General features: G+C 44.5%; 1 protein-coding gene and 1 long non-coding RNA gene across 3 annotated transcripts in view; one reads left to right on the plus strand and one right to left on the minus strand.

Annotated features, from left to right (window-relative positions):
- The window catches only part of LOC124260163 (sialate O-acetylesterase-like), a 31,977-nt gene extending 29,065 nt beyond the window's left edge, over positions 1-2,912 (minus strand). For both annotated transcript variants that reach the window (XM_046694423.1, XM_046694422.1), the window contains exons 1-2: positions 2,790-2,912; positions 1,805-2,151 (exon numbers count right to left, since the gene is read on the minus strand). In XM_046694423.1, coding sequence (XP_046550379.1) covers positions 1,805-2,151; positions 2,790-2,835 — 393 coding nt within the window. In that variant the 5' untranslated portion in view covers positions 2,836-2,912. The remainder of the gene's footprint in view (positions 1-1,804; positions 2,152-2,789) is intronic.
- Positions 232-12,013, plus strand: LOC124260164. The gene is made up of 3 exons (XR_006894011.1): positions 232-242; positions 3,141-3,145; positions 11,778-12,013. It is a non-coding gene; the product is annotated as an uncharacterized LOC124260164 (long non-coding RNA).
- Positions 12,014-12,344: the final 331 nt, after the last annotated feature.

Here is a 12,344-nt window from a genome sequence, read left to right on the forward strand (position 1 = left end):
ATGCCCAGTAAACTCTTTTCAAGTTATGTTAAAATTTACATAAAGAAGTGCAATTGATTAAATGAACAAGTAGATGAGGAAAGTTATATTATATGTGGACAGGATGGAGACCCGGCAGGAATACACACATCGGATAATGTATATACTGTTGACACCATCTCTGGCAGACATTTGTCCCCGAGCGAACATCTCTCTTTGACTGTAAGGTCGGAGTCCGTCAAGGTTGCCAGCTAGTCAAAGATGTATAAATATTGATTTTATGGGAATATTTCATCTGTTATCTCCTGATGACGTCATTTTCTTTGACATGTCTCTAAATAGATTGGATAAGTGGTGATAAGATACAGTTTAAAAACTGTTATGAGATATGAGCAATATGTGCTGAACCGACATTTTTTTGGAAATGTGTTTCTAGCTATAAATATTTGGATTTACACCTTCCCACTTCTGGTTCATGGTTTTTAGTCTCGGATTGTGATTGTGATCAGGCGTTTTGATTGGCCCAACATTCGGGCATCTTACGGTATTGAAATCACCCGTATATCATACCCACAATTCAGCATTTTGTCTGTTCATGGGTATACTGTCTCGGAGGCAGTTCAGAAGTGTGTGCACAGCTCAAATACATGAATAACTGTCAGTCCCTGTAGCCGAACACGCCTTTGGTTCTGAGTGCACGTGCATCACGCACTGTTTATGCAGGATGTGACATTTCTTTGTGATCAGATGTTGCGTTCAGCTGAAATTTGTACATGTTTCATTCAGATTATTAGTTAGTTTTTGTCGGCAGTAAATCATTCTTTACTCTAAACATAGTGGGATTCAAAAGGTATTGGATTGTTTGGTACTTTAAGTTAAAAACTTATTATTCCTCTATGGATTTTGGAGAATAATTTTTATATTAACCAGAACGGTTTCTTTACACAACAATTTATGTTGAAGTTTAAAGAAAGGTATATTGATGTTGATAACCGGTTGTATGTAGAAAAATCTACTTAGTTATATGAGTTTTAAACCTAAACAAAATCATTAAATGATTATAAGCACTTGTTGGTATAAAGCCATATAGAACTGCCCTTTCCGATGCAGAACGTTTAATATGATCAGAAGGGAAATATTATATCGACTGCGAGTAATACCATTTCAGTGATATTCATTCTTTTCATCAACATTTCGAGGAGCATATTCTACCAAAATCTTATTGTAAAACCCCAGTGAAAGCAAAGTATATCCAATTGTTAACTTCAGTAATTGTTCATAACGTCCAATGTTTAACTAGTATAACATGATTAGTGTTGGTAGTGTTGATTCTTTATAGGTCCCATGAGGCAAACAGAAAATATACAGTGAACGTTCAAGGGTAACATTTATATATTTAAAAAGATTTGTAAGATACACAGCTTTAATAATGAACATAGACAGGTGTTGTACAACTGTTTGGCAGGACAGATGACATTTAAATGTGACATGTTTGTTGGAAATTCATAATTTTCTACATATGAATTCTGTCCTCTGGTAACACTTGTGTATTAAAATAAAATGGTACTCATCCTCAACATAATTATATCTACACTCCAGTTCCATTTTGTGCCTACCAGATTTGATCCGAAGACGATAGGAAGTACACAGAAATCCACCCAGGGCATGTCTACAGTTCTCATATGGTTCATTGTACTATCCTCAGCAATGTATTGCTAGGTAAATTTAGCATACTAATTATCACGCTATCTTGTGTGATTTCATGAAATCACCCATGATCGAATGAAAGACTGATATCTTCTCTTACTGATTCGTTCGTTCTTACCATATCGAGTGTGAACTGCATGTTGCTCTGTCCAGAACAGATCCAGACATCACCAAACAGCACATCTGTCAGCTGTATGGTACCAAGTGAAGATGTGGCGGTGACAGTGTAAGGGGTGGATCCAGCAGGTATAACAGGCAACTTTACAAACCACATCCCTTCGCCCCCAACAGATCTGACAGTGGTGGACACGGGCTGCTGACCGTCCACCTCCACCTTCACGGCGTCCCCCATCTGACTGGAGTAACCCCACACTGTAGCCTGGAAGGGGCTGGCCTGCAGTACCATATGGTCATTGTAGTAGGAAGCAAAGCTGAACTCCCCACGGCGTTGTGTTCCCGCTTCACCTGCAACACAAGCATCCTCCTGAATTTGACATAGTTCAGTAACATTACATTCAAGCTTTCATTGTTGGTGTTTACACAGGGAATTACATATAAGGAATAATTAAGATGTGAGGTGAGGTGAGGTGAAATTGGGTTTGACGTCGTGCTTGAGAATATTTCGCTCATATGACGACGTGCATGCGTGTGTATGTGTATGTGCGGCTGCTTGTACTAGCCCAGACTGAAGCTGGTTTTATAGTGCTAGCCTACTGAGATACCATGCCGCAGTGAAGCATGAATATCCCACTCAGACACATTATACTGACTCCGAGCCGACCAGTCCTTGTTGTACCCATTAATGCCGAGCGCCAGGCAGGGACCAACAAGTTCCATATTTTAACGTCTTTTGGTATGACGCGGTCGGGGATCGAACCCGCGACCTTCCGCTCTCCGGGCGGACGCTCTAACCACTACACCACGGAGGCGGTCGATTAAGATGTATCATACTTTAAACATATATCATTTTTCCACAATGAATAAAACCTCACATTGGCCACGGAAACACTGGCATTCATGATGCAAGTATCGTTAGGTGTTAACCGTTTATCCATGTATGGAGATGCAGTAAGTAAGAGGTCAAAATAATGTGCCTGCAGTACCTTCTGAAACACTCGCCAATAGAACAGCTGTCAGAAGAAGCAGCATGTCGACGCAGCTTCAACACCAGCAACAGATTTCCGCCAGCTCAATGAACTATAAACGTTAACCGAAAGTAGCTCACGTTATCAGACACGTACTAAGATTATAGCTGAGATATATGTAGTCACCTGTCCATGCTTTATACTTCTCAGTGTTGACAATATATGTCAAGGGAAAGATAGAACTAATGGCAGGTGCAATGTGTTACCTACTGATTGTCTCGCGTGGTACCAGTCCTGACAAGAAAACCACTCAAATAACCATAAGTACAACAGTGTTCATCTGGGCCATGCCTCCCTCTTCGGGTTCAGGTTTGGTACCTTAAGTACAACAGTGTTCATCTGGGCCATGCCTCCCTCTTCGGGTTCAGGTTTGGTACCTTAAGTACAACAGTGTTCATCTGGGCCATGCCTCCCTCTTCGGGTTCAGGTTTGGTACCTGAAGTACAACAGTGTTCATCTGGGCCATGTCTCCCTCTTCGGGTTCAGGTTTGGTACCTTAAGTACAACAGTGTTCATCTGGGCCATGCCTCCCTCTTCGGGTTCAGGTTTGGTACCTTAAGTACAACAGTGTTCATCTGGGCCATGTCTCCCTCTTCGGGTTCAGATTTGGTACCTGGAGTTCAACAGTGTTCATGTGGGCCATGCCTCCCTCTTCGGGTTCAGGTTTGGTACCTTAAGTACAACAGTGTTCATCTGGGCCATGTCTCCCTGTTAGGGTTCAGGTTTGGTACCTGAAGTACAACAGTGTTCATCTGGGCCATGTCTCCCTCTTCGGGTTCAGGTTTGGTACCTGGAGTTCAACAGTGTTCATGTGGGCCATGCCTCCCTCTTCGGGTTCAGGTTTGGTACCTTAAGTACAACAGTGTTCATCTGGGCCATGTCTCCCTGTTAGGGTTCAGGTTTGGTACCTGAAGTACAACAGTGTTCATCTGGGCCATGTCTCCCTCTTCGGGTTCAGATTTGGTACCTGGAGTTCAACAGTGTTCATGTGGGCCATGCCTCCCTCTTCGGGTTCAGGTTTGGTACCTTAAGTACAACAGTGTTCATCTGGGCCATGTCTCCCTGTTAGGGTTCAGATTTGGTACCTTAAGTACAACAGTGTTCATCTGGGCCATGTCTCCCTCTTCGGGTTCAGATTTGGTACCTGAAGTACAACAGTGTTCATCTGGGCCATGTCTCCCTGTTAGGGTTCAGGTTTGGTACCTTAAGTACAACAGTGTTCATCTGGGCCATGTCTCCCTCCCTTAGGGTTCAGATTTGGTACCTTAAGTACAACAGTGTTCATCTGGGTCATGTCTCCCTCTTCGGGTTCAGATTTGGTACCTGAAGTACAACAGTGTTCATCTGGGCCATGTCTCCCTCTTCGGGTTCAGATTTGGTACCTTAAGTACAACAGTGTTCATCTGGGCCATGTCTCCCTCTTCGGGTTCAGATTTGGTACCTGAAGTACAACAGTGTTCATGTGGGCCATGCCTCCCTCTTCGGGTTCAGGTTTGGTACCTTAAGTACAACAGTGTTCATCTGGGCCATGTCTCCCTGTTAGGGTTCAGATTTGGTACCTTAAGTACAACAGTGTTCATGTGGGCCATGCCTCCCTCTTCGGGTTCAGGTTTGGTACCTTAAGTACAACAGTGTTCATCTGGGCCATGTCTCCCTGTTAGGGTTCAGGTTTGGTACCTTAAGTACAACAGTGTTCAACTGGGCCATGTCTCCCTCTTAGGGTTCAGATTTGGTACCTTAAGTACAACAGTGTTCATCTGGGCCATGTCTCCCTCTTCGGGTTCAGATTTGGTACCTGAAGTACAACAGTGTTCATCTGGGCCATGTCTCCCTGTTAGGGTTCAGGTTTGGTACCTTAAGTACAACAGTGTTCATCTGGGCCATGTCTCCCTCTTCGGGTTCAGGTTTGGTACCTTAAGTACAACAGTGCTCATCTGGGCCATGTCTCCCTCTTAGGGTTCAGGTTTGGTACCTGAAGTACAACAGTGTTCATCTGGGCCATGCCTCCCTCTTCGGGTTCAGGTTTGGTACCTTAAGTACAACAGTGTTCATGTGGGCCATGTCTCCCTCTTAGGGTTCAGGTTTGGTACCTGGAGTACAACAGTGTTCATCTGGGCCATGTCTCCCTCTTAGGGTTCAGGTTTGGTACCTTAAGTACAACAGTGTACATCTGGGCCATGTCTCCCTGTTAGGGTTCAGGTTTGGTACCTGAAGTACAACAGTGTTCATCTGGGCCATGCCTCCCTCTTCGGGTTCAGGTTTGGTACCTTAAGTACAACAGTGTTCATCTGGGCCATGTCTCCCTCTTCGGGTTCAGATTTGGTACCTGGAGTACAACAGTGTTCATGTGGGCCATGCCTCCCTCTTCGGGTTCAGATTTGGTACCTGGAGTACAACAGTGTTCATGTGGGCCATGTCTCCCTCTTCGGGTTCAGGTTTGATACCTTAAGTACAACAGTGTTCATCTGGGCCATGTCTCCCTGTTCGGGTTCAGATTTGGTACCTGGAGTTCAACAGTGTTCATGTGGGCCATGCCTCCCTCTTCGGGTTCAGGTTTGGTACCTTAAGTACAACAGTGTTCATCTGGGCCATGTCTCCCTGTTAGGGTTCAGGTTTGGTACCTGAAGTACAACAGTGTTCATCTGGGCCATGTCTCCCTCTTCGGGTTCAGGTTTGGTACCTGGAGTTCAACAGTGTTCATGTGGGCCATGCCTCCCTCTTCGGGTTCAGGTTTGGTACCTTAAGTACAACAGTGTTCATCTGGGCCATGTCTCCCTGTTAGGGTTCAGGTTTGGTACCTGAAGTACAACAGTGTTCATCTGGGCCATGTCTCCCTCTTCGGGTTCAGATTTGGTACCTGGAGTTCAACAGTGTTCATGTGGGCCATGCCTCCCTCTTCGGGTTCAGGTTTGGTACCTTAAGTACAACAGTGTTCATCTGGGCCATGTCTCCCTGTTAGGGTTCAGATTTGGTACCTTAAGTACAACAGTGTTCATCTGGGCCATGTCTCCCTCTTCGGGTTCAGATTTGGTACCTGAAGTACAACAGTGTTCATCTGGGCCATGTCTCCCTGTTAGGGTTCAGGTTTGGTACCTTAAGTACAACAGTGTTCATCTGGGCCATGTCTCCCTCTTAGGGTTCAGATTTGGTACCTTAAGTACAACAGTGTTCATCTGGGTCATGTCTCCCTCTTCGGGTTCAGATTTGGTACCTGAAGTACAACAGTGTTCATCTGGGCCATGTCTCCCTCTTCGGGTTCAGATTTGGTACCTTAAGTACAACAGTGTTCATCTGGGCCATGTCTCCCTCTTCGGGTTCAGATTTGGTACCTGAAGTACAACAGTGTTCATGTGGGCCATGCCTCCCTCTTCGGGTTCAGGTTTGGTACCTTAAGTACAACAGTGTTCATCTGGGCCATGTCTCCCTCTTCGGGTTCAGATTTGGTACCTTAAGTACAACAGTGTTCATCTGGGCCATGTCTCCCTCTTCGGGTTCAGATTTGGTACCTGAAGTACAACAGTGTTCATCTGGGCCATGTCTCCCTGTTAGGGTTCAGGTTTGGTACCTTAAGTACAACAGTGTACATCTGGGCCATGTCTCCCTGTTAGGGTTCAGGTTTGGTACCTGAAGTACAACAGTGTTCATCTGGGCCATGCCTCCCTCTTCGGGTTCAGGTTTGGTACCTTAAGTACAACAGTGTTCATCTGGGCCATGTCTCCCTCTTCGGGTTCAGATTTGGTACCTGGAGTACAACAGTGTTCATGTGGGCCATGCCTCCCTCTTCGGGTTCAGGTTTGGTACCTTAAGTACAACAGTGTTCATCTGGGCCATGTCTCCCTCTTCGGGTTCAGATTTGGTACCTTAAGTACAACAGTGTTCATCTGGGCCATGTCTCCCTCTTCGGGTTCAGATTTGGTACCTGAAGTACAACAGTGTTCATCTGGGCCATGTCTCCCTCTTCGGGTTCAGATTTGGTACCTTAAGTACAACAGTGTTCATCTGGGCCATGTCTCCCTCTTCGGGTTCAGATTTGGTACCTGAAGTACAACAGTGTTCATGTGGGCCATGCCTCCCTCTTCGGGTTCAGGTTTGGTACCTTAAGTACAACAGTGTTCATCTGGGCCATGTCTCCCTCTTCGGGTTCAGATTTGGTACCTTAAGTACAACAGTGTTCATCTGGGCCATGTCTCCCTCTTCGGGTTCAGATTTGGTACCTGAAGTACAACAGTGTTCATCTGGGCCATGTCTCCCTGTTAGGGTTCAGGTTTGGTACCTTAAGTACAACAGTGTACATCTGGGCCATGTCTCCCTGTTAGGGTTCAGGTTTGGTACCTGAAGTACAACAGTGTTCATCTGGGCCATGCCTCCCTCTTCGGGTTCAGGTTTGGTACCTTAAGTACAACAGTGTTCATCTGGGCCATGTCTCCCTCTTCGGGTTCAGATTTGGTACCTGGAGTACAACAGTGTTCATGTGGGCCATGCCTCCCTCTTCGGGTTCAGATTTGGTACCTGGAGTACAACAGTGTTCATGTGGGCCATGTCTCCCTCTTCGGGTTCAGGTTTGATACCTTAAGTACAACAGTGTTCATCTGGGCCATGCCTCCCTCTTCGGGTTTAGGTTTGGTACCTGAAGTACAACAGTGTTCATCTGGGCCATGCCTCCCTGTTAGGGTTCAGGTTTGGTACCTTAAGTACAACAGTGTTCATCTGGGCCATGTCTCCCTCTTCGGGTTCAGGTTTGGTACCTGAAGTACAACAGTGTTCATCTGGGCCATGTCTCCCTCTTCGGGTTCAGGTTTGGTACCTTAAGTACAACAGTGTACATCTGGGCCATGTCTCCCTCTTCGGGTTCAGGTTTGGTACCTTAGGTACAACAGTGTTCATCTGGGCCATGTCTCCCTGTTAGGGTTCAGGTTTGGTACCTGGAGTACAACAGTGTTCATCTGGGTCATGTCGCCCTCTTCGGGTTCAGGTTTGGTACCTGAAGTACAACAGTGTTCATCTGGGCCATGTCTCCCTCTTAGGGTTCAGGTTTGGTACCTGAAGTACAACAGTGTTCATCTGGGCCATGTCTCCCTCTTCGGGTTCAGATTTGGTACCTGGAGTTCAACAGTGTTCATGTGGGCCATGCCTCCCTCTTCGGGTTCAGGTTTGGTACCTGAAGTACAACAGTGTTCATGTGGGCCATGCCTCCCTGTTAGGGTTCAGGTTTGGTATTGGCGGGTTCAAATGATTCTGGAGCTTGGTGTGATATCTTTAGTCAGTATTGTACAGTCGACTCATTTACAGTCCATATTTCTTATGGATATAGAAAGGGTTTTGCGCTTTTAGTTATAACTAAAAGGCAAAAAAAAATGTCGTAATATTGGAAATGACATTTTAGTATCAATGGAACATTTGAACCTATTTTTTAAAGATAATACGTCACTGAAATGCAGTACCGACTTTCATCAGAGAAGATAACCCCTCTCCATTGTCCCCCACGACAGTTTTGCCGCTGTTGTGTCCACTTGGATACGTTTCCCGGCGGTGACGTTGGGTGAATATGGGTCTCCTAGCAGGACATCGACAAAACAGGTTCCTGGCTTGGAGACGTCGCCGAATGGTAGGTCACTGACTGGTCGCTGTTGGTTTCCTGTGGTCACCCAAGCTGTTTCTCTGACCCTTGCGAATAGGTCTTGCACGTGTTGATGGACGATATGACGGTCCTGGCGACGTGTTGTTACACGGGGTTGACCACTACGTGGACGGTCATCAGTGCTGCTGGTGGCGTTGTATCGCACTCTAAGACGTTCTATCGTTCGTACGCTGCAACTGAAGTCATTAGCAATGACTCGAGCATGTTGACCAGCGTGCAGACGTCCAATAGCTTGTTGTGGTTGATCTCTCGTTAACCTAGTCATAGCTGCTGTGTTCAGAAAACAAGTGAACGATTGCCATTCAAGCCGGCAATTTATGCCTGAATACATAACAAACTTGGAAAACGCACAAATAAATGATGACAGTTTCTTAAACAACTTTTTTATTTTGGTGACATAAATTATGCAATTTTTCTCTAGAGTTGGTCTGTTGTTTTTACTGCAGTCCGCGTTGGTTTGATTGTTTTATATGTATTTGTTTGATCTATATCTATATTCCCTTAACTCTACGTTACAACCCTTGGCCCTACCTTCAGGTCTATGTGGAACGTGGTATCATGTTTCATGTATTTCTCTGATATTCTGTATTACTGTTTATGATAGTAAATTTCAATACTGATTCACATTATGTTCGAAATATGTACTATGACTATGTATATTGTATATCTTGTGTAATTACCCACTCGGGTAATGTATTAGAGTGTGTAGGGTGTGATCTGTTTGATGATACGTAAACTGCTGTATTAGATTTCGTACCTCTTGGCAAGCGCGTTTTAATACGAGAATTCGAAGTTAGATTGCCAGAATGTAGAGGAGACTGGCAGATGTGTTCTGTGTCTACCCCAGGCACTAATCTGAACGCCAGTGGTGGTTCATACAATCACAACAATCATCACTGTTTGACAATCAGATTGGTTTCGCAGGTTGGTGGCAACACTTTCCCCAATGTTGATATTCACGAGGTTTTTAATTCCTCTCAGATTGTTACCAAATTCAGTTTCAGTTTTGTTTTTATTTTGATAAGAGTAAAATATGTTACCGTTCCCATTCTAATATGCGAAATTTGGTTTTCAAAGAGGCAAACTTATGAAAACAATATAAGCATTTTCATTTGGTGATAAAAGGTTGAGTACATGTTGACAATTCTAATAACCTTGGAAATATGGAGAAGTAATAGTATACACATAGAACTTAGTTAAGCACCCTCCGATTTTTTTTTCATATTGCCATGAAACTGAGCAACCATTACCATTAGTATGTATACTGGAGAGCTTAAACGCCATTGTTTCCCGCCTGAAAGTTGACATTTTGGACTAAACAATAACAACACAATCATGAAAATTTGCAATATTTTAATTTACAAAATGACATGAAATGTATCCCTGTACAACTATGGGGCTGCAGAGTTCCAAAATGGAAGAGGTGAGTGTCTCTCAGTGTGAAAATGTTCTCTGTCATCTTCAGGCAACAAATCACATGAAAAATGTTAATAGCGTACATATCCACCTTGTGCACGGATGACTGCTTTGACCCTGCTCCTCCAATGCTTGTCGTGAGTCTCCGGATTCGCACCAGAGGCAGCTGCTGCCACTCCCGGCGCAAAGCTGCTTTCAAACATGCCAGATCTTGTACAGGCGGATCCAGTGCTTGCGCTCGGCGTCCAAGAATGCCCTAAACAGGCTGGAATGGGTTCAGATCCGGGCTTATAGCAACCCATGGAAGTTGAGTTACAGCGTTGTTGGAGAAACCTGTCACAACTCGGGAACGATGTGGTTGGGCGTTGTCACCCATAAATACAGGGCGAGTGGCTAATGGGTGGTTATCAACAGGATCCAGAATGTCCCGGATGTCGTGGTCGCCATTGAGATTTCAACGAACAGTTACCAAGTCCAGCTTACAATCATGGGAGAGACAACCCCAGACCATGACAGATCCACAAACGTAAGGAACTGATGCTCTGATGTTCTTAGGCTCATAGGCACTGTTCTTGGTCCCCGAGACTCGCTGGCGCCCGTCTGGGACGTGCAATAAAAAATGACTCTCATCCGACCAATGCACCTTCCGCTATGACGTCAAATTCCAATGATGTCGGGGTAAACACCACTCCAAATGAGGTCTGTGGTGACGATTGGTCAAGGCTGGACGCTTGATCACCCATCTTGCCCTCATCCCATGTGCCTATACGCGGTTTCGTACAGTCCTATAATCCTATTGCACAGACGTCTGTTGGGGAACCTTAGGTGCTTCAGGACGCCATTTGGAGTGAAAGGCTTGCACAAAAGTGAAAGGCTCACAAGGCTTGCTAAATCCCGATCCTCAACTTGAGATGTCTTTCGGGTTTGACCTGGCCTTGGTCAGTCCTTAACCTTGTTGGTTTGACGGTGTTTTTGAAAAAGTCGACATATGCCGGTGTGGTGAATGTCAAGCTGTCGCCCAATAGCCCTGCATGACATCCCGGTGTCGTGCATTCCAATAATTTGCTAGCAATCTTCTTACATCTGGTAGTCTCCTTTGTGGCATTGTATCAGATACTGGTAAAATCAGTAAAAAGTTTTGACGTTTTATACAGTTAGCCGCATTGAGTTTATAGTGCTTTTTGAGGCATATTGGGATGTGTTTTGACGATTGATTTAGCAAAACCCTAAAACAATATTGAAAGGGAACACACAGAGAGAGAGGGGGGGAGGAGGCGACAGTCAACATCAAATATACCTCCGTTAACTCATTCATCCTTCATATCCATGGTGGGTCACGAGATATCCATTGAACGTAATGTCTGCATTTAAATGCTTCAAGGTAGCATTAAAAACCATTGGAGTTTCACGTCCATAAGCAATGCGAAATAAAGTAATAACTTATGGAACATTGCTATTCTTATCGATGGTTACAGAGAGGAAATTGGCAAAATGATGTAGGTAGAAACAACCTGGACATTATTGCTCAACGAAGCTGGTTGGGTATGTCTGTAAATATAGTTAGGAGACGAACTACGCGAACTAGCCATGCTTCACAGTTCTGGAGTCTGCAGCCAACTTCACAAGCTTTATGAACATTACATTAATGCGTCCCCCATGTCCTGTATACAGTGATTATGGTATTGAAGCATCGGAATTAACTTGTAAAATCATATTAACGTTCCCCGGCCTGATGTCACATGTGGTGCCAACCCAACAATGTGTAAAGCTTTAACAGAACAACGATTCATAAGCATACATGGTGAACCTCCAAAGCCGTTTTTGATGGCCTCCAAACATCTGTGACTACAGTTGTCTGAGGCGCATTGCAATGAAAGGACCCTTCATCTTAGATTCATTTTTCTATCTGTTTGGTATTGTTGTCGTCAAAATTTGCATTCCAGCGGCAGGCCTGAATCTGTCCCTCGGCCATGGTGCAGAAATACAATCATATGTTCTTCCACGCATCTGATCCATCCTGTCAGTAGTCTTCCCGTAGCTTCCTCTACACAGCTTTATCTGAAGCCCACTTGCCATCATTATGGATATCTCCTTTAGATTAAACATAACGTCTAGCAATAGTTTTCAGCTTCAGTCCTGCCTATTGTTCACTTACGTAAGAATTGAATGTCAGTTTGTGTATTTGCACTGGAAAATGAACGATGTCAAAGGGTTGTTTACACGAGAGTTTGAACAACGCTTTGACATCGTTCATTTTTCAGTGCAAACACACAAACTGACAATCAATTCTTATAATTTCGTACTTTGAAGTTTACACATAAGTTTTCCACACACTTCTACATGATCATTGTTTATAGTGATGAGTTTTATATATCAGTTACACTTAGAGAGGCATTTCCCCTTCATTGTACACGACTTATGAACTATGCAGTTGTGTGGTTCATTGGCAAATGCAAGTA

Source organism: Haliotis rubra, unplaced genomic scaffold (assembly GCF_003918875.1).
Source record: "Haliotis rubra isolate DU_JTF1 unplaced genomic scaffold, ASM391887v1 Scf751, whole genome shotgun sequence".
NCBI lineage: Eukaryota > Metazoa > Mollusca > Gastropoda > Lepetellida > Haliotidae > Haliotis > Haliotis rubra.